The sequence below is a fragment of the Pagrus pagrus genome, assembly GCF_965226575.1.
Source record: "Pagrus pagrus genome assembly, chromosome: 9".
NCBI classification, from domain to species: Eukaryota; Metazoa; Chordata; class Actinopteri; order Spariformes; family Sparidae; genus Pagrus; species Pagrus pagrus.
The window spans coordinates 25,503,643-25,527,265 of NC_140193.1; the positions used below are offsets into that span (position 1 = coordinate 25,503,643).

Sequence of the window (23,623 nt, forward strand, 5' to 3'; positions counted from 1 at the left end):
TTTGACAGACCAGCAGCCCTGCAGCTCCCTGCCAGGAGAGCCATTCTCAAGTGGCACGCCTTTGAAGTGAAGCACCGGCATGGCTCGGGCTAATCTGGACATCTGGAGGCCTGGTGGGTGAAGCAGGACAGAGGCAATGACTCAGCATATATAGGTGACCTCAGCTCAGCTTTGTGGGGAATGAAAATAGCCATTTCACTAGTTCAATGGATTGAAAATCCAATAGAAAGAGGCTCCAGTTTTCAAACTTAAAACTGCTATTGCACAGAAAACTGGGACCAAATGGCATCAAGCTCTTTATGTCCATCTTCAGTTCCATTAGCCAGAGTTCAGACTGACAACATGGGTGAGCTGGCCCTCGAGCACAGGGGGAGACTTGGAAGGGAACAATTCTGCTGTGCACAAAAAAGAAACACCAAAGACTTGAGGAAATGTCTGCAATATGGTCTGGAGGGGGCAGAGTATATTTCTAATCACAAGAAACCCTTCTGGCCACCTCTTCAATTTTTCTGTTTCTGCCCTCGATCCCCACCAGCGATTTTTTGGTTCTGCAATCTTAGTCACCGCGCTCGGCAGAGGGAACACAAACAACCCTATTCAAAAATAAACACAGCAATTTTGTGCGTGTTTACCTTTCATCCTGCCACATCTATCTGTGATTCTGTACCCCAAACTGTTCTCTTCCATTTCACGCCGCGAGGAAGACCTTGTTTCTTGGCCCACTGTACAGATGAACGGGCTCGATAGTGAGCGCCATTATGCTACACAATCATTTCTATCTTGTCCCCTCTTGCTTTCTGTTGTTCTTTTATAGCGGCTTGCTGACCTGCCTGAATGCCAATCTGTAAGGTTTTATTGCAGCTGGTGCAGGGACGTGTTTATGAAAACATTTAATTTTGTGGCTGTGAAGAAAGTGGCATGTATATGTTCCTGCACATAAACAACATAAGTATGGGTACAGAGCGTAACAGCCAATGATATTAAAGTCTGTCAGGCATGTATAAAGATAACTGTCTCCCTTAAGATACATAATAGCAATCATTTGCTGCATTGAACCTCATTCAAAACACATAAAGCAGGCACAAAGCATTTCATTTGCTGTGTTAAGAGGTGATGAGAGAGAGATTAAACCACAACAGCAATCAAGGTTTCAGGTAGATCCCAGTCTCACTGTGATGTTCACTGCATCCTGTGGCTTATTTTGAAATATCCTGAACTTAAGTTTCACAGAACCATGTTGCAACCCACAGAAATGCTTTCTGCTTCAGGGTTTGTGTGTAAGCACTGTGTAAGACCACTGACCAATGAAAAAAGGTGACCTTTACTGGCTTCATTAGATAATTTTTTAATCAATATACTATAAATAGAGAATTTATTCCTCCTTGTATGATTGTTGTTGGTTCACCGGGTCTAGAAATAAGCCCTCGCCCTGACACCACAACCTGACATTTACTATTGATTTTTTTTTTTTTTGGACCGTTGGAAAGATTTTTGTTTCCTTGACCTAAGGTCATAGAGAACATCAACATTAAAGATACTTCTGGTTTAATGAAACTTAGTTCTTATTCTCAAAGTTTTTGCCATCACTTCATCAGTTAGGATGACATTTAGTTCACCAATGTAACTGCTGAGATGTAGGAACGCAGCAGCAACCAAATCTATTAGCTAAACCACTTAATTTGGATATAAACGTGAAAGAAAGCCCACTCATAAGAAAACTGCGTGTGCACAACTACATCAAGTACAGTAGGTGAAAGTTGAAGCAGGAAGTATATCTATAAATTGAGTGATGTTAACAATGGAAAGTTTGGGTATTCATTTTACAGTTTCTGTTCCAAAGAAGTTTGACCCGCCACGATGCCACACATCAGTTTGTGGGCTACCGTTCTGATGTCTCAGGTTTGACATTATGGCTGTCACCATCTTGGCTTTTGGAGCTAAAAGTGACCATATTTGGATGAGATGGTGAAGTCTGACTGAGAGCCCAAGGACACATAGTGGTAGCGACTTGTCAATCACAAGGTAGCCACGCCATCAAGCATACCCTGATTTACGTCTATTTCACTTTAAATGGCACGTTTATTTATAAAATGAACATCATGCTGTGTTGAAAAGGACTTGAAACTAGTGATTGAGACCAAAAACTCATTAGGACTGAGCTAAAAAATCAAGTGAGAATTTGGCTCATTTTCTCATAAGCTTATATGTAGTCATAGTTTGAAACCTGTGGTGTTGTCCCCTGCTGGTCGATAAAAAGAATGCAGGTTTAAGACCTGGGAGCTTTGTCCAAATGTTTATACAGTCAAAATTTACAATCAGAGAGGTTGATTGTGTTTCTGATCCCATCTGGCTTCTTTCCAATGATGTCACTGTGATCTCTGAGAGTCCTTATGGCGTGGAGAAGCCTGATTTCTCAGGTGTACACTTCACTAGATTTCTAACAGGACTTTGAGAGTGAGAGTGCATGTACATAGCAGACAAAGCACTGCAATGGCAGCAGTACAACAGGATGAAAGACAAAATTAGCGTGTCCCTGTTTCCAAAAACAATAAACGTCTGACTACAACTGAAATTGACACTAAAATAGAGAATAGCAGCTTCTTTTAGTCTAGTTTGATCAACATCAACAGCTGAACAGACTATTTTATAAAATGTAGGCACATTTGTGCTGCAGGGAAGAGCCTGTTCTCTCACTTGGCTCTCTATCCAATGCTCTTTTTTTAGGGTTATAAATCTTAAATCTTAAAACAGGCCACCTGTGGTTCAACAGTGTAGAAAATAAGAAAGAAATCTGTCTGAAAGCAAACGTTTTACGTAACCAGAACCTGCATTCTCACAGATTCTCCCGTCCATGTAAATGTAGGTTATAGTATTATCAGATGTTTATATAAAACATGTGGTTATCGATGATGTCTGACCTTGGATGGAAACCTTTGGATGTTCTTTCTTCGTGCACTCTGGTTGGGTCAGCGGGTCGAACAACGACGCGGTCGGGGTCGTTGGAACAGCAGAGTTCTGCGTGACGGCAGCTGGGAGGAGAAGCAGGAGCAGGAGGAGGCCGGCCACAGACGGGGGCGTGGAGTCCTGCGAGGACGCTGTCATGGTGATGACCTCTCCTCTAACTGCCAAGGTGGGCCTCTGGGATACAGCTGCAGGAGAGAAGAGAGGATTTCAGCACCGCCATGCAACATTTTTACACCTGGCTTCAAAAGGGAGGAAGGATTCTCTGAGTCACATCAAAATCATTTCTTCTCTCCAACTTTCAATTCCTGGGGGCTCGAATCCAACACAGAGGAACAGAAAGAGAATGAAAAATAATGCAAAGGTGTAAAATTTTGGAAAAAGTACATAACCGTGGGATGAAAGCAAGGATGTTAGGTAACTAGAGGGTGGCCGGAAAGACGAGATATAAAGCAGAATAAAGTAAAACACCGAGAGGGAGAGTGTGAAGGACACCGTGTGGAAAGACAGCCGAGAAAACTCTGAGGCTTCAGCAATGAGCCATCTCATAGAAATACCTAACCTCTGACCTCCAAATAATTATTTAAGATGTGCAATTAAACTTTGGGAGTTAATTTAATGGCTGATTAAAATGAGAAAATTGAATGCCGTAGTGGACTGCTCAATGAGGCAGAAGTTTCCACAAGCCAGTGAAGCAGAAATGAGTTCACTTAAAATGTGTGCTGGAAAAAAAACTCCTCAAAGAACTATTTACTTTGATTCCTGCAGACGCAAAGATATTTTTCACTGCACGTGGGATACATACCAACACATGAATAATGTCCATGTCATTCTCTGACCTTCATATTCAAATATTTAAGTAGACCCAGCCAGCAGACACACACACACACATACACAGGTCCTACACAAAACACACATACCGACTCTCATGCTTCCTGAGTAAACGCAATCTCCTCCAGTCATAACATATGAGTCTACGGTGCCGAGCTGAAACCAGCAGTTCATCATCTGCCGCCCTGCGCTCCTTACGATGTTAGCTTAGCGAGGTGTAATATCATTTAAGTAGATTAAAAACCGAGAGCATCAACTTTCTGCAGCTCTTTGGCTGGGTTACATCTCTCTGTAGTGTTTTCCTTGCTAATGCTTCAATCAATAACAAATTATTAGCTTGGTTGAGTTGCAAATCAACCATATTGCCCTGCAATCAATTATCCCTCTCACTACAGCTGGTAACCAATTAGGCAAATGCACAGAGTGCCCATGTTTGTCATTGCAAACAGTGGAGTCAACAGGGCCCCAGCCTCTGCCAGTAAACATACTGTTGATGAAACAGGTGGAAGTATTCAATGTACTCTGCTCCTGCTGGATGTGTCTCAAGTCTCAGAGCTCACTGAAAAAAAGCTCTGCAGGTACAAGTGTAAAGGTCTGCGCTGGTGTGTTGTTGCAGGTGCAGGTGAGACCATGAAATACTTCCATCAAATCAAGTCCAGTCAGGATACCTGATGGATGTATCAGGTTACAGGTATCTGACTCGCTGTATCATACAAAGGCTTCTTGTTTTGTCCTTGAACATGTTGGTGCCTGGTGTTTATCATTCTGATCTCACCAAAAATAGGCCCATTTTAATTTTATAAGGCGTATGTAACGGATACATCTGAAAATGATGTTTCAGTGCCAGAAAAGTTTCAACCATTCACATACTTTTTTACATTTTTCTAATCTCGCCACACAGATTGAAATGTCCTAACAACGGAAAAAAGCATAATCCTCCTCTGCAGGAGACAAAGGCCACTCGAGCCAGCAGCTTTTACACAACAGATGGCTGATTTTCAAAGAGTTGTTTGTTTTTTGCAGGCATTAATGTTGGAGTGAGCCATTAAGTCAAGACTTGACATCTCCCGCTCATGTCTCTGAGTTTGCCCAGTCCAAGTGTGTATGTGTTTCTGGATCTAGTGATTCTAAGTGGTATTCCTGGAAGACCTCCAGCACTGCATATCTTCAGGTCCCCTTGGTTAATCCTGCTTCTACATATGACCTGACCAGTCGGCTACCTGCCAGCAGTTGTTCACCATTTAGCTGTTTGGTTCTTTGGAAAATATGAACCGTCTCTGGATCAGTGCTATCTTGATCCATTCCAGTATCTTAACCTAGGAGTCGATGACTGATGTTGGCTCCCCTCTCCACCTGTAATCCAGCCAACAACCAAGTAAACTGCCTGTTAGCCCTCTGACATTTGCTGGTTGTCTGCATTTAGGTTCTGTTACCTGTAACCAAACCTTGGCAAGATCACATTGAAGTGGGATCTCTGAGATCAGAGGACAATTAAAAGTCAAGCTCAGTTTCTCTGTCTACGCTATGAAGTGAGACTAGAGCAGCTGTTGTTGTTTAATATCTTCCAAATCACTGACTGTAGAGGGTCAAAAAAGACAAAAATATGGACAGAACTGAAATTAAACTTGGGTGACAGTGAGTGATCTGTGTTAGTGCTGCTTGACATGAGTCCAGTGTTTGACACTGTAGGACATAGTAAGGACACTATGGTGTTTAAATCAGTATATACAGACAGCTGGTGGAAACTTAGACTGGCTCTTCTCATGTTTGAACCACAGGGAATGGTCCGAATGGGCTTGTGGTGTCCTTCAAGGTTCAATCCTTGGACCATTTAGTTTTCCTCATATATGAATCATCTAAGTCACATTATCAGAGACACAACACAACATAAATTTTGAGATTAACTTCTGACACACATCTGTAACTTTGAGACTGTACTCCACATTTAATTTTAATTAGATTGAATCAGCACCATTGACTAAATGATTAGCTCATGTCAACATCTAGAAATCTCATAATTTATTACTAATAACTTTTAACAAAGCAGAATACTGTCAAATTTGCTCTCCATGTTCTTAATAGCATTAAAGGTGTTTTGTAGATTTTATGATTCATAACTGACTCTTCACTCATGTTTTCTTTTTTAAATTTAATTACCTCTGATACCCGCTTCAACCTAAGTGAAACTTCTGTTGATCAAAATGTTGCAGCAATACTTTTAATTAAAACTAAAATGTGGGACCATATGTTCCCAATTTTAGCATCTTGTTATTGGTCGTCTGTTTGTTTCCTAATTTATTTGAGGACTTTGCTGATTACCGTTGAGGCTCTGCACAGACGGGCACCTGGTTATCTTTAGAAACACTTAGTTTCTTCATTCTTCACATTATGTTTTTTGGAAAAAAAACCTGTGTATTCATTGTAATACATTATGGTTATCACATAATTTTTCACATAAGTTCAGTGTTTGACACAAAGCAGCATAATACAACCAGGGACATTAGAGGGAGGGCTACTGCAGTATAAAAGATGTAGAAAATCACTCCTTCAGCAGACTCTTCATTCATTTTTTATGACAATTTCCCTTTTATTAGACACCTGACAGAGAGTGACATGAAACATGAGGAGAGAGACAGTGCAGGATGACATGTAATTAAGGTTCCTGGGAGATCTCAAAGTGAGAACTTCATGCTTAAGTGTTTTGCCAATCAGCCCACCCCCCACCCCATTTCTTTATTCCCATCATCCGCAGGAGTGCAGTCGGCAGGTGCTTAATTCACATTAAATTACAGAGTCCTGAAAGTCAAAGGCTGACTCTACAAATCCTCTCATTAGTATAAAAGCTGGAGTGAGAGCAGACAGGGCAGGAGATCGTGACGGACGGCCAGGACTCTGCTGTAAGTTCAGACTTTGGTGGATGAGTTATCTCAGCACTGACACACACACAAGGAGGCGTACTGTCAGCAGCAGGATGGGTTTAGTGTGTGGATGTCAAAAATGTCTGTAGAAAGTCTTGTCACATACTCAAGCAAACCCAGATGTACACACACACACACACACACACACACACACACACACACACACACACACACACACACACACACACACACACACACAGTCTCAGCTCTGGAAACTGGCAAAATCCAGCCATAGACAGCTGGTCACACACCACACTGGGTCACAGCAAGAAGGCAGAACTGACACATGCTGTGTGCCAACATCTACTCCTGAGTATGTGTGTATTTGTATGCAAGTGTGTGTGTTTTTACAGAGTAGGCTCTTGATGGCCACTCCAAAGAGTCCTGATAGAGTCCATCCAATTTCCTGTCCTACTGTGTGTGTGCTGTGGATTAGCAACAGTTTGTCAGCAAGGAACCAGGACAATCCATTCACACACACACACACACACACACACACACACACAAACACAAACACACACACACACACACACACACACACACACACACACACACACACACACAAACACACACACAGAGGAGTGTTTTAAGCAGACTCACTGGGCAGCTGTTTGCCTGTCAGTCAGTCAGTCAGACATCCTGCCGGATACGATGAGTCGATTAAAGGTGTGCTGTATGCTGAGGACTTACAGGGTGCTTGTGTGGATTGGACTAATAGATGTCCAGGCACGTCCACTCTTTGTCAATAAATTGTGATCAGTGAGGACAGAGATCTATTGCCTTAGCGCTGTGAACATGGTGTTTGCAGAGGAGGAAGCCATTTTTCAGTCCTGAAAAGTCCTGCAGCCAGTAGTGTTAACTGTAAAATGTACTCAAGTATTGAAAGTATTCATTGTGAAAATTTCCAGTCTCCACACTGGCACGGGCGCAGGGGGTGAGTGATAAAGAGTTGGAGGTACTGTGAAGCTCCTCACCATCATGTATCAAAGCAGAAGCCTTGTTTTAAGGTTTCAGATTCTTGCAGATCATGTTAATTATTCCCCAAGATTGAGCTGGATTAAAAGACAACGTCATTTTAAACACCTTAGTCTGGGATTTATGAGCTATAATTGCTTTGATGAATTACTTTTTCTAAAGTCCAACTGAAATGAAATGTTCTTTCTATTGTCTGCTACAGCGTACATATTACCTCTGTAAATTACATGATCTGCATTCTACTTCGATAAAATCAAATAATAGAACATAAAATCCGAAACCAAGTGAGAAATTCATATTTTATATATTCTTTTGGTTTAATGATTGTGCCCCCATAGCCAAAAAGATATCTTCCTCTTCACCATATTAGCATTTACAGAAGTAACAAAACTGTTTCATCATAGGCAGACTGGCAGGCGCACTGACTGACAGCCAGACAGACACCCGCCAACCTGAACAACATCAACTTTCCTGCTAAAAAGTCTCCTTCTTATCTAACGTACAAACACAAACACAGGTCTTCTTCTGCACCTCAGCTCGTTGAATGAGCCAATAACAAAACATTCACTGTGGAGAATTGCACTGGTAATGTCAGTTTGCAGGCTAGATACCTAATTAGCTGCTCAGCTGCAGCACATAAAACAGCATGTAAACATACCTGCAAATGTCATTTGGGTCCTATTAGACACCACTGTGGTCCTTACTCTTCAGTAGCACTGCTCAAAAACACACCCGGTGCCCTGTGGCGTGTAAGCTACAGTAAGTTTGTTTACTAAGGTTGAGTGAGAACTCAGCTACAGATAATGTACTTTTAACAAGTACGAGTATAATCTGAGTCAAATGTGTGAAGGAAAATCCTCATTGGGTAAATGAAGATTATTAATTTAAGGTTTGTTCTGTAAACACTTCTCTTGCTCTTGTGATCAGAACCATTGATCTGAAGCTAAATTCTGATTCTGTTCTGTAAACAGTTTTCCTATAAATAATAAACATATCAACTTCTGATCATCTTATATCAAGTTCAGGCTTAAAATCACCACTTCTTGTTATTCCTGAATAAGACCTAAGATTATGTTTGCCCATTCCAGGTATGGATACACATAATTTTAGGTAACAGATACAGATAACTGTGTACTCGCTCAACACTACTTTTACTTTGTCTCGTCCCAGCTGTGGCCAGCTGCTGTCGATCACACAATTCAGTGTGACAAAAGTTAAGATTATTTCCTGTGACATGTTTTAAGTAAAAGTCTGAAGTCAAAATATAAATACAACCACCTACAAACTGTAACTGCACTGTAAAGAGCAATATTTGAGTACACGAACTCTCTCACCTCTTGCTGTTTACTCTATTTACAGTAGACACATAATTTGACCTAAATGTTCAAAGCTAGAGGCAGTGTGTATTTCCTGTGAAGGTGTACTGCATTAATGTCCCACCGGGATGCTTCAGCATGGTGCAGCTCGTTGTAAACAACCCAGAGCAGTACGACAGTTCTTCTCCCAGTGGCTTAGTATAAAAAAGACTACAGTGCCTTGGTGCTGCAATGAGATAATTTTGGAAGGCTCAATCTAGACAAACAAGGTAAGCTCTCCCTTTTAAAAAATCATTTCCTCTCTTTATCCAGATTGCAGCCAGTAAATCTCAACCTTTCCTGAGCACAGCTCTCATAAGCCCCTGCCAATGCCAACGTGTATCTATGGCAACAGAGCGGCAAGTTGGTAGTCAAGCAGCGGGAACCAGGTTGAGTGTATTTCGGCACAGACCTCAACAGTCTCCCCGGGAGAGCTGCATGGCGGACTGCCCACTGATGCAACACGGTATGAGGAAGTGAAGTGCTGAAGACAATGAAACGCTCGGCGCAGGCAAATGGAACAAGATTAGAGGTGATAATAGTAATCCATATGCTGTATATGACAGTGAGGGAGTCGACTGACCCACCTGTCATTTCTCTGATGGCAAAGAAAAAACTGCAGGCCTAAACACTTAAAAAGGGCAAATATAAATCTCTTCCCCAACGTCCCTCGCTCACTTTGGCTGAAGCTGTGGTGTCAGTCGGGGGCTCAGTCTGACAGCCATGGCTCCAAATGTTACTGTTCGCCTTCAGCTAAAGAAAAGACTCAGGGAAAGAGGGTGGCAGGGGGGCTGTAACTACTGCGTTTCAAAATGCATCCCTGAGATTGTCAGAGCCCATCACATTCCTCCAGGCAGCAGGGCCTCTCGGCAGGTGTGTCGATCCTCCTCGTACCAGTCGTAAAACCCTCTCCCCTATCTCATTTTGAGCCCCCTCCTCCTTTTATCACTCGGTATTTTCTTTGCTCTCTGCCCTCTCATTTCTTTCTTCCATCACTCCAGAGACAGTTACGGACCAAGAGTTTCCAGAGTCCACTGCACCTCTGCTGCCTGCTTGCTTCTACATTTTAACCTGGCCAGCAAGGGGAGTACATCTAATTACAACTCAATGCTAACTCCCTGAACCAGATCTCATCAGAAGCTTACAACACAGATTAAATTGCCTCTGTCCCATTGGGTAGCAGTTGCCATCTGTATGAAAGAACAGCCTATTTTATGCCATTTTGGAAGTGAAGAAGGCAGGAAGTCTGTGTGACCAGTGGTCGAAAAAAAAAAATCAATGCTTCCTGCTTTAAAAAACATCTGTCATCAGGGACAGAAGATAAGAAATGTAATTGCTAATTTCTGCAGCGAAGCTCCCGCAGGAGGAATCTTTTACTTTTTTCTCTGATTTGTTAGAAGTGATTAGACATCATTGTTAAGCGTCTTTTAGCAGGATTTCAAGTTAAGCCCCTCCAGAGCTTTAAGTGCATGAAGAATGTGTTGTTCCTACAGAGCCTGCTGCAATCCTCCCAACGCTCATCATTAGCATGTACGGCACAGGAATACCAATACCTCCTCATCCAAATGCTCGCAGGAATTCTCTCCTGCACACTAAAATGAATTAGAACAGAAGGAAATAACACCTGTTTCCTCCAGGAACCGAACATAAGATCGATGCCTCCAATTCTGAGTGTAAATCAAGCAGGTTTTTAAACAGAACAGAAGGCAGCAGAGCTCATTTCACACCTGTCATTTTATCTTACCGTCGCTCCTGCTCAGTGGAAGAGGTTAATAAAAAAAAAAGCCCATTACAGTACGTGTGTTTACATGTGTCTCTGCTTAATCAAACTAACAAATCAAACCAGCCTTACAACATCGTGATGAACGCCGACAACCCCTCCCAGGATGCATATTGCCACCATATTCCCATCCTATTCAGCCTCTCCCCTCGTGCCCTCAGGGGGTTTGGTCCAGCCAAGACTACATTGACCATGTCTAATTCGACTGAATAGCGCAACCCCACCAATCTCTTTAATGCCTGCACTGCGATGGGGGGTGGGCATGGCCAACGAGGGCCTCATGTGAGTCTCAAGGCAACGAGGGCCGAACAAGTAGGCAACACACTTGGGGGGGAGGATGCAGGAATGTGCGATGAAGATGGCTACAGGGGGAGATAGGAGATCTTTTTTTCTTTCTCTTCTTGGAAAGAATGGGTGACGGAGGGGCCACGGCAAGATTCTCTTCTTATTGAGTCTCTTCAATCATGCTTGAGAAAGGCAGGCACAACTAGAGAAAGGATCTTCTATAGGGATGAGGGAGGGTTGACCTCGGACTGGAGGAAAAAAGTGTGTGTGTGTGTGTGTGTGTGTGTGTGTGTGTGTGTGTGTGTGTGTGTGTGTTTGTGTGTGTTTGGGGACAACATTGAGTGACAGGGCTGATGAGGTGGTGAGGTTGGCAGGCGCTGTCTGGATTATGTCCGATATCAAATCAGAGGCTGTGCTGGAATCAAGGCATTATGGTGCCTGAGGGAAGGTGCCATCTGATATACTCGTATAGCTGTGGGACTGTCAACTGAGGTTTGATGCAAGAGGAGGCAGCAAAACGCAGGGATGGAGGGAAAAAGCCACTGGATGTGTGTGCACATTTTGTTCATAAGCATGTGTGTATCTGTGTGCAATCTGTGGGATTGGAGGGATAAAGAGGCTCTGTATAATACCTGACTGTGTGCATGCCTCTCTATTTTCTCTCTTTCTGGGGCAATTTTGGTCGTCTTTTACTCGTCTTTTAATCATTTTCAAATATATCGTGTGCAGATATCTGCTGGTGAACCACATAATGAAAGTCTTTCACTGAAAAACAACATAGTTTGGAGATTGACAGTTCATTCTTGACTTTGTACACAGCAGCTGACAAAACATTCTCCGTTCTAAAAAAAATCACAGCAGATGAAGTTTGCTCCTTCGTCTTGAAACTGTTGAGCAAATGGTTGTGTACCCGAATCACTCCCTCCTTCTCTCGTTCACTACTCTCTAAATAACAAATACTCAATAGTTTTAGGGAGCAGTACACTGACATTTTGGATTTACTAATCATCATCATGTTTGCATCATTGCTGACTGGTATATTGTCATTGTTGTGTGTGAGATGTAAAAACTTTCTGGGAGACACCAAAAATAGAATGATTGGCCTGAAAACGAGCATAATATGTGAGCTTTAAGAAGCTCAGAAGAATTTTTTTTTAATTACTCAAACTGATTAATCAATTATCAAAATAGTTGGTGATCAGTTTACAATTACTCGATTCATCATTGCAGCTTTAACTGGGATTGTTTTTTGAGAGCGCTCTATAGTGGATACATTTAAAGCTCAGATTTGGGACACTACATATACACCACTTTACAGTAAATAAGTCTACACATTCCATGACAACTGAGAAACATTCATCTGCAGAAGAAGACTGTAAGATGAGGTTGAAAGCTATTGAGAGTGTTTAAGTAGTCCTGAGTTGAGATTGTTTTGTCGACACATATTTATGTCTGTACGATGCCAGGCAGGCAGCAGGGGCGGAAACTCTGCACACAAATGAGTCATTTGTATCCTCAAATTAATAATCTGTGTACTAATAGGTAATTTGTTCCATTAAATTAATAACTAGTGCCCTTGACTTAATAAATCATGCCGTCAGATTACATAATTAACTCTCAAATGAGGCTAATGGCATTAAGTTACTCGAGCAGTTGTAGCTGAAGTCACAGGTTTCTGTGAGAGGAGTCAGCAGCAGACTACCAGCAGGGAGACTGAAACTATTTTTTTTAAAACTGACCGTCAGATGAACCAAACATTTGATTGAGCAGTATTGACAACAGCTTAACAAGGATTTTGCTGGTAAGAAAAAATAAGTGTAAATAAGCTCTTCCTTTATTGCACTTCAGAATGAACGAGGATATGTTTTTGAATTTGGAGATGGAATTCTAAAAGCAAATGACAACATTAATTCAATTTGCACTATTTTCATGCACTTAAAATCTGAAAATGTAAAAGCCATTGTGACAACACATAGTTATATTCAAGTGGGCAATAGCTGCAGCAATGTGACACATTTCACCAGATTGCATCCACCGAGCAGCACCACCTCTTTTTAACAACTATACTTGCAGGAAAATACAGCAGCGATGTTCAGTCTCAAACAGCTCCTGATTGCAGCTGTTACCTGGTTTCATTTTTGAGATTTCAATGGCCGCATTTTTGCACGACTTCAGCAGAACCACTCTGAATAGACGACCAAACAAATGTTGGCTTCCAATTACAAGCCACTTGTACTGGAAGTAACAATCAGGAGAAGAGTGAGAAGAGTATGATTTGACTGGAAGAGTTTGATTGAAGGATAATGGGCTTAGGCTTAAAAGATGACTATCAGTGGTCAGTAAATGGCAAATCAGAGCGCTTTATTATTACGTGTTTTGGAGCGACAGACTGCTGAGGGCGGAGACGCTACAGAATCTCTGTCTGTCTCGTTTATCACACATACACACACACACACACACACACACACACTGCAGATACTGCAGCCTCACGTATCAAGCACACACCTGTTACGGCAGCCAGCCATTTTATACCTTTCCACATCCCCAGTCTGTAATAACACACTCTGTCTGGCCCTCAGAAACTCTATTATGATTTCACTTGGCACTGTCAACCACAGTCTCACACCTTCATTCACACAAACTCAAACCATAATGTGATATTATCGACTGCATTTCTCTCTGTGTCTACCTGATACGGTTTCATTGTGTGAACCTGGAGCCCCCGGGCCTGTATTGATTTGAACTCACCCAACTAGTTCAGGGAACTCAGCGAGTAAGAGACTGTTCAATTTTGGCCACCGGTTTCATTAGAGAGTTACTATACAGGCTGAGCTCGGGAGCATTATAGAGGATGCACTGCAAAGAGCCTTGCAGGAAAACAATCCCCAGTGTGGGCGCAAAACACCATGTTAACGCCTGTGAACTGAAGGAGCAATTTAGATTTGCACTTAAAAAGTGAGTTTAAAAAATAACCATTAGTAAAATCCCATGATATTCATTGGAAACACTCAACAACTTGTACTTTTTAGTGCATTATTCATCAATATACTAGCTCTCCTGTCACTTCAGATCCGTGATGGGTTCATCATTTCCTCCTGTAACACCTGACCTCCCCACAGTATCAACAGTATGAAAAACCCAATTATTAATACTGCACAATACTGCAGTGAGTATTAACACAATGAGATTTCTGATCAATAAACATCAGTAAGGTGGATGTAATGACTATGTCGGTAAAGACAAGTGATAGAACAAGTAGAACAGTCTGGTAAGTTCAGAAAATGACATCATGTTACAGTAATGAGCCTTTAAAACCAGGAGAAGACAACACTTGTCACATGTTGGATCACGATATAATGATATTTAAAATCTAAGACCATTGTCTCATATCACTGTAACCATATAAAAATGATGTATAGCCAAGCCCCAACAGCCACCTGTCAGATTTCTGCCTGCTTTTTGTAGCTTTGGACTCCTGCCCCTTTGACTGATCCCTAACTTGATAAGTTTTCCTCCCTTCCTGAATGTTTCTGAAACAGAACATTTAACTTTACCTTACTGGTCTCTGCGTCTCTCATGAAGATACTCTGTTTACAGTGAAAACAGGATTAACTGGATCAGGGTGTGTTGGCATTCCTTCTTTATCAATGAAACCATAATTAATTATAAACACTGCACTAGACTGATTTCTCTCTCCAAGGGGTCACAAGACGAACATTTCTCTTTGGTGGGAGTGGTAGTGTTTAATTTTAAGAGGTCATAAGATTAAAATGGAGGAAATTACTGGTTTAATCAACTAAAAAACAAACCAGTACTTTGAGACTTGTCAGTTAAATTCAACACTTGGTAGCTTTTAAAGTCTCTTCTCCAGGTTTTAAGACACTGATGAATTGGGTTGGCAGCAAACCTGAGCCACAAACCCAAAGCGTCGTATTCGATGACCTTGGAGTGAGACTCAACCACTATCTTTCTCCAGAAAGTCCTATAGTGATGCATTAAATTCAACACGAACCATTAATGCATTCAGTGCATTTAGTATTCAGAACATGCTGATATAACTTCTTGTACGTTTCCAGTCCTCAGACCTGTGGCCTTTTCCCAGTCGTTTGGCAGAGCCATGTGTCAGAGGCGCGGGGTCAGAGGGACAGGGCCCAGATGATGGGCTATTAGGGAACAAAAAGGCAGAGACATGAGTAACCACTCAAACAAAAGGTCTGTCCAGCACATTTCTGGCTTGACACAGCCACAAAAGAGGGGCGTCGATGCTCTGAGTGGAGGTTGTTAATTGGAGAGCCAAAGGTCACAAAGACAAAGGAGAGTTTAGGGGACAGTGTGAGCTTTTATCCAAGCCTCTGTGCTTACGCTGTAAAATGCGAACTGATTAGATGTGTACAGAGCAGACTGCTAAGGTGTTTTAATGTTCAAGCTAATAGCTGAAAGCTGAATAAAAATGAGGAGAGTGTGCCTGCGATTTTCAGGGTTTTTCAGGGCAGAATCAGAACTTTTTAACACGGACAAACCCAGAAGAGATACACATTATACCACCAGTGCTGAAAAATTAAGCTGATTAATCGATCACTTGTTTTACAAAAACCTCAGTGTGAGGCTTTGCATCTTTTGACTTTGTTATGAGACATTAACTGAACGCCAGTGGGTTTATTTTAAGTTGTTCTGGAGACCAGATGAGCTAACAGAAGACGAGCTAGTAGTTGGCACATATCCTTTTAGTATGACACTTTATAGCATAAACAATTAAATGATTAAGAAAATACTCATTATTTGCAGTGCGACAGAACACAGAGAACAATTTCATATTTTTTGCAAGGTTCACTAGTTTCGGTAAATGACTTTGTCTTTATTGTTGATGATAAAATAAACAAATCCTGCAGTCATTCTGACAGTCTAACATTTAACAACATTGTCCAGAGTAGCTAGTGAAATTAATAGGGCTGCATGTAATATCTGCTGCCAATATAACTATGCCCAGTAATGCAATAATGTAATTATTGGATATATGTAGCTGCAGAGTTTATGTATATACTATTTTGTAACTGTGATTGAACAATGCAAGTGTAATCATGTCAGTGGCAGATAAGAGGACTGCAAATTAATTACATCGCTGCCTGTTGGCTCTTTACAGGAGAGAATAATAAAGCAGTAAAGGTGTTTCTTTTGTTAACGAACATTAATGTAGAGAAATTGTATCGACGGTAGAAAAATAATCTGAATTTCAAATATAATGTTGTTGCTGTCAACAACAGTTCTGTTCATGTTATTTGCCAAGAAATTCCATGTAAGGGCATCTCTAGCAATTGCACTGAAGCTCATTTTACCTGAGACAACCTGTATCTCATCCAAGGACAGTGATGTTAAAAAGTGGAGGGACAAAAATGTAGGAAACTGCTGCTCCAGCTGAGTTTGAGTTGTTTTGGATAGTTATCGTGACAACAGCCAGCAGGTGCAGGAACGTTCCTGTGTGTTGCATCGAGAGCAAAACAAAATTAAAACACAAAAACCAACATTGTGCAATCAATCGTCTGATTCACTGATTAATGTGATTGCATGTTACCTTGGCAGAGCGGCAGCTTTTAAATAACTACATAACGGGGGACTTTTGTTGTGAAGGATTGATAGGAGATGTGTTTACTACAGAATTAGCAAAGCTTTGTTAGCATTGATTCCATGACAATACTGCAGGGAGCAATTACACAACTCAACACCACTCAACACAACTCAACACAAGCGTGTCATCAGTTAAAGACACACCTTCAATCAAGTAGCCCTGTTGTCATGGGAATGAAAATACCTGCTGGGCCGGGCTGATGTGCCAGGACTAACCAAGTCAGGCAGAGCCGAGCCAGCCCCTGTTACTTTTCACAGTCCGGACCGACTCTGCTATGAAGAATGCAGGAAGAAGCCGTAATGTTACATGAACAGGGACTTTCTCTCCTGGCAGCAAACACAGCATGTATCATTTCAGTAACTGACCACAGTGATTATAGTATGAACTTTACTGTGACTGCAGTGACGTGCTGGTAGCTCTCACCAACAACAACAAATCTGTTGTCACACCAACTGTTGAGGCTCAGCCAGTAACACAAGTGCAAGTAGGTGCATGTTAGACGCCTTGAGATTCGAAATATCATCGCCCACATATGATGACTGTGATACCTTGTACCATAACACCTGAAAGTGAGGGCACAAAAAGTCTCATCCCCCTTTTTCCCTTTACCAGCGCCAGTGTCCATGGACCCTGGTGGTCTCCGGCCCTACTCCAGGATCTGCATGCTCTCAGATCTTTCTGTGTGGTGTTTGGGCAGCTAAATGTTTTAAACACGTCTCTGTGATGAGTTGCAGACACAACAGGGCAAAGGCAGCAGGGCTGATAACAGCTGATAACATGAGATAGTAGCGTAAGACTATCGCTTCACTTCAAACATCAAGGGGCTGGAATGCACAAACCATCCGAGGAATGCCAAACCAGCTCACACATCAACACAGCGCAGTGTTAATGTGAGGTCTGAGAGCTGTGCAGGACCTCTCAGTGAGGCCGCCCTCACAACGCACAGATGACTGCCTGCACATTATTTGTAGCGCACACTGGGTTCCCCTACCATTCGGCATCCTGTTCCTCTCTGCCGGGAGAGCAGAGCAGCATTATGAAGCAGTGATTCAGAGAGCTCGTACTTATTAGCTGGTATCTCAAGGACGACACGACACGTTCTGTTCTAATTAACTGGAGCGGACACCAAGCAAAACACGCACAGAGGGCCGAGCCAGACAGTGTAATTGATGAGCAAATTTATTACATCCGACTTCAAAGAGGCCCCGGATCAAAACATATCACTTGATATGATGCGCAAAGCTGCAGAGAGACGTGGTGTGTGGCTGCAGCATGTACAGTATGCAACACAAACACGGAAAACACACAACTGATCATTAATGTGCTGGTGTGTGTGTGTGTAATGAAAACTATCACAGGCTTATCTTGATGTTGTGATTTTGACTTGAGGGGTTGAAATGTTTAAAGAATAATTCATGTTCATAACTGAGTAAAATGTTCATATAATGGTGACATGAATGTTTATATTGTGTTATAGTGAAGCAAAATCAATGATGAGCTGTAACAGGTTTCATTCATTATTAATGTAGACTTATGGTTTAGTCAGAACATGATCATGTAAAAACACATCAAGCAATTAAATTAAAGCTGCATTTAGGAACATAAGTCCAAAAGAAACAGACTGACACATAAACCTGGTGTATTTTTCCTTCATGGCTAATAAGAGAGCAAACCATCACCTAGCTGACACAGAGCAATGATTTCATTCACTGGGAGTCGTTTCTGCACTACTATTGATGGTTATCAATCTCCCTTTTGGCCCTGAGAAAAATATCTGTCTCTGACTCTCTTCACCAGCTATTCTCTAGTCTCCCGGAGCATCTGCACTGTTATTTGTCAGATCGGATCGGATTGTTGTGTCTAGACAACACCAACCTATCTGTAAGGGTTGCTGTGGTAATGACGTAGGTGTCACTAACTACGGATCATCATCTCGCTCTCCGAACAGTCACGCTGTCAAGTCGTGGGCGGTCAATTTATTCCGGTGTCTGTCCACAGACTGTTGTGCGCTTCCGTGACTCTGGACTTAAAGAAATCCAATATGAGAGGCCTTATATAAATATAAAGATCTGTAAAGTTATATAGTTGGTAAAAAATTGTCTGCGATTTTGTCACAACGTCGTACTCACACACGACATGTAGTTATTTCTTTCATTGTTTCTTAATGTTTTTGAGGTTTAAATTATCATCCAGTTTGATGTTTGTGATGTGTACACATACATACATACATACATACATGCCTTTAAAAAGCTTGTTTGTGTGCTTAGGTGGGAGATTTTTTATATATATTTAAGAATGAACCTTATAGTCCAGTGTGTAAGTCACATGTAAACCAGGCATCCCTAGTGCTCTCAAACATCAAGCAGGGCTGCAACAGATGATTATTTTAATAATTAATTGCTTTATTGTTTGTTTGTTCTGCCCATTACTACAATATCCAAATACGTCCCATATGCACAAGACAACAAATCGTCATATTTTATTAAAAAAGAACTAGAAAATGTTGCATCATTTAAATGCAATAAAGCAAAATCTTTGTTAAAAGATGGAAAAAAGGAGCAAGAAGCAGCACTTTCCTGCAGTTTGATGGGTATTCCCCCGTGCTGACATGGCAATTAAGTACTGTTTGTGAGTGTGAAGCAGCCAATACCCCTTGCCAATTAAAGAGAGGAGGGGTGTGGAGTGTTATTAGCAGGAGTGATCCCCAGCCATGATCCCATCAGTAGCAGCCATGGTTGAGGACAGACAGGGGGGCAATGAAAAGAGCCCTGCGTCTGCTGCAGAGCCTGGTGTCTGGTCAGACCTGGCTGGATTCAATCCCGCTGACTGCCCTGATCACTCACCCTTGATGCTGGGCACGAGTGCATAAAGGGACACCCATACCACAAACACACAATAACATACACGTCTACAATGCTGACAAGGAGACACACAAACACACACACACCCTGAGGGTGTAATCGCTCGTTCTGAGGAACCACAACAGCTTTGTTCACAGTCTGTCCACTGCTCACACATCTATCATTCCACCAACACCTCATGTTTCAACTATCATGTTTATATAATATATTATCTATAATATAGATCTGACTTTAGACATTTACACCAACTCACACAAAAAAAATACTTTTGCTGCTGTTGCAATAAACAGTACACACCTGGACCAGAATCTATTGATGCCATAATAATTAAAACTACAGCTATTCTTTGAGGTTACTGTCATTGTACACAGTCAAAACTAAAACCAAGGTAGCACTTGGATGTACTTGGTAAAGCTTTGGAGATATGATGGTGTATTATAATGGGGCGTTCAGACCAAATGCCAGGAGAATTATTCACACATCTAGATTACATACAAAGTCAATAACAAATATTTATCGTTTATTTGCAATGGCCAGTGAGTGACACATTTGCGTGAGCTGAAATAATTTAACTGAAGAGAGGATTACACATGACACTATGTCACAAAAGCCTATCAGCGTTGACGTTCACACTGACATCATGGCGTTAACATCGCTGATGTCCGTACACTGAACATGAACAGCGACTGAGGAGAGGATAATCATCGCTGATTGTGGCCATTTGCAGACACCCAGAGCTGTACGAGAACACATTTACTAGTACCGAGACAGGACAAAAAAGGAGCTGCCATGGAGGAAGTCAGACTACCTGGTAAATCATGGAACTATGTCTCAGCACAACATAGCTTTGATCGATCTGAACTCCATTCAGAAAAGAAGCATTTTAAAAGTTGTTTGCTTGTTGTCTGGTCGACAGACCAGACGAAGCATTATCCATTTACTGCAGTCAGTCGACACTGCGTGGCGAATATTCTCTTTGCTTTTGGTCTGAGTGCATCATAAGACCTATTTCACTCCTTTAACAAAAGCAAAGCTGGGATACAGACTGAAATCAGTCCTGCATTAAAGCAAACACAGCACTTTGTAACACAAACAGGACTTTACAACTCTAGAAAGTGTTCACAGTAGCAACGATGACGAGGTAAGCAGCCGGTGGATAGCGCTCATGTCACAAAGTTATCTACCAGGACTGTGTGCTTGCGTATATCTGATTGGCTGATGCAGCATCTTGTCAGATGGTGTTGCTGGTTCAACTTTTTGCTGGACGACTCTGCATTTTCCTGCCAGAGTCCTCTGTGCTGGCAAACCCTTGCTGTGGTGCTGGACTGGTATCATTCCAGTTAATGAGAGGGGGATCTATTTTACACAAGGCTACCGTTGGTCTGTTTCCACCAGCGGTTAAAGGCTACAGGTTAAATGAATATGTCGAATACACTTCCCAGAGATCAGTCGATCAAACGGTGGATGTTGATACATTTCCAAGAAGTTATTTCACTGAAAGAACATCTACATGACAAAATTCCATCCACTGAACAAAGTGTCACAGGTATAAAGGTCCAGTGTGTTGGATTAAATGGCATCCAGCTGCGAGGATGCAGATTGCAACCAACTGAACACCCCTCGCCTCAACCTCTCCTACGGTGGCCACTGAAAAGTGATGTTTGGTTTGTCTCTGTAGATAGAAAAGGCTCATTCTAAGGTAACAAAATCACAACAAATCTTAGATTCAGTTGATTATACACTAATAAAAACAGAATTGTGAATATTATGTTAAATTTCTGGCAGTGAAGTCCCCTAAGTCCTACACACTGCACTTTTAAGGCTTTCATTTAAATTAAATAAAATGAATCCTTAAATTGGCCCAGTTTGACGTATACCTGAGGTATTATCTGGGTTGAAGTACTGTGACTGAATGTCTTTCCTTTGTATTTTCTGTTGATGGATCGTATGTGATGCTCTTTTCTTTTCCCATTCAGCCATGGCAACAGTTGCTGTTCATGACAATGGCCCAGCTCATCCGTTTACTGCCAGTGGAATTATAAACACATCATTCACATCAGGTGTTTGGACAGATTTGTAAAAGCTTTCTTTTTTTTCTTCAGTTTTCATTTATTTTATGAAAATGTCTGATATTTATGATTTTATTTAAGCAGCTCCTCTGAGGTTTCTGCCGAGAGCAGAGATCCCTTTTCCACAGCAGTATCGTTCATCTCATCTCTGTTCTATTTCTGTGGCAGCGAGCAGAAAGAAGAGCGCTAATAAACCCTTCTGCTCCGTGTCAGCTACCCTGCCTCTCTCCGCTGATAGATCTGAATTGTAACTACAAAACCACACTTTTCCCTCCCTGCTGAAACACACACAAGCAGGTTTGATCAGCACCAGGTAGCCAGGTCGGATTGGAGCTCATTGGAATTTAATGTACCGTGAACTCTTATGAAGTCCTGTGGCCAGGCTCGGGGTTTGTCCAGTTGTTTCTAATGTTTTATTTCTGAGGAGTTTGAGAGCTCAGTCAGAATTCACTGCGGATGAGATGGTGATGATAACGGAGCCCTTTTCGCAAGTGTGTCTCATTATTAATTCTATTATGGATAGTCTCTTTGCATGAAGCCCCATTAAACAGAGTCAGCCCGCTAGAGCACAGCAGACCTCAGGTTTAATTGACACCGTGGTACACTCGGGAACGTGGAGGAAGGCATGATCTGAGTGCATGACTGATCAACGCAAATGCCAGCCTTCTCTCGCAGGAGTGTGAATTTCAAGGAAGAATGAAGCAAATGTTTGAATTAGTATTCCAACAAGAAGACTATAAATTTAAGGAGGAGAAGCAGAAAACCTCGGTAGCATTAAACACAGCAGAGCCGTGACTGCAGTGATACAAACTCTGCATCCTCTCCTAAGCATCCTTCTGGAGCTTCAGCTGATCTACAGTTAGTCCACAGTAATATTTTATTAGAGATGATAGCTCATCTAAAAGAGCCACATTTTCATGGCCTCTCACAATAATGACACACTACTGAACTGTGTCAAAGTGATCAATCACAGGCAGCCCGATGACAAGCTGGTGGCTGCTGTTTAAAGAGCTCTTTGTGTCTGTGCTGTGTCTATGTTCTGAGTGACACGGCTGGGACGGCGGCGCTGAGCTCAGAGCTTCGGTCATCCAGACACAACACAGACCGCTTGTCCGGCGCTCTACAAGCTGTTTCTGTGCCAGCTGTTTTCCTGTCAGAGAATATCGGGGTAAAGAGCGCCAGATGAAAAACAATTGGCAAATGAAATGTCACTGTTTGAAATGGCTTTGGATTTTCTAATGTGAAAAAAGCAATTTATATGGGCACCGTGCACCTAGATTGAACATTGTGACTGGAAGCAGTACTCAGTGAAAATAACAACAATCAAAGAAAACAGCAGCTACTAGAGGAATCGAGGGCACCAATCACTCAAAATACAGGATTAGAAGGCCAGAGCTGTATCTATGTGGCTGCTACACGTTAGACTGCTTGATTTTTTATTATTTGAACACCAATATTTGGAGTTAGGACCTCCGCTGATATCCCCTGATATTCCTGTGGAATGCTAATGTGAAGCAGAGAAACTAAAAATGGAACAGATGCCAAAAGGAACTACAAATCCACAAGAGGAAGAAGAGGAGGGCAACAGCTGGATGACCAAGATTTCAAATTCTGATCAGACACCATTTAGTCACAACAGCGTTGAGGTGTCATACTGGGCATTCAGTCCAACACAGAGTTGACTCCCAACTTTTTTTCTGACGACTAATATGGCCATTAGCCTTATATAGTCTACATTTAAAAGGTGTAATATGTAGAATTTTAACTTAAAACATGCAAAAATTAACTGAAATATCAACAGAATGTGAAGAAATAACAGTTTTGACATCATATCTACAGAAGTTAGCATGCTAAGCAGCTCGCCTCGGCCGCCCTGGTCCAAAGTTCCTGTGCTATCGATTTAAACACCAACACTCCCCTGGAGTGGGCCTGGTCACTGTTCTTCTGGGTGAGAAGTTGTGATTT

At 41.8% G+C, this 23,623-nt stretch overlaps 1 protein-coding gene across 6 annotated transcripts in view; it reads right to left on the reverse strand.

Moving 5' to 3' along the window:
* sema5ba (sema domain, seven thrombospondin repeats (type 1 and type 1-like), transmembrane domain (TM) and short cytoplasmic domain, (semaphorin) 5Ba) overlaps window positions 1-23,623 on the reverse strand; it is a 188,035-nt gene that overhangs the window by 112,487 nt on the left and 51,925 nt on the right. For all 6 annotated transcript variants that reach the window (XM_084361449.1, XM_084361451.1, XM_084361450.1 and 3 more), the window contains exon 3: window positions 2,919-3,149. In XM_084361449.1, the coding sequence (XP_084217575.1) occupies window positions 2,919-3,102 (184 nt within the window). In that variant the 5' untranslated portion in view covers window positions 3,103-3,149. The remainder of the gene's footprint in view (window positions 1-2,918; window positions 3,150-23,623) is intronic.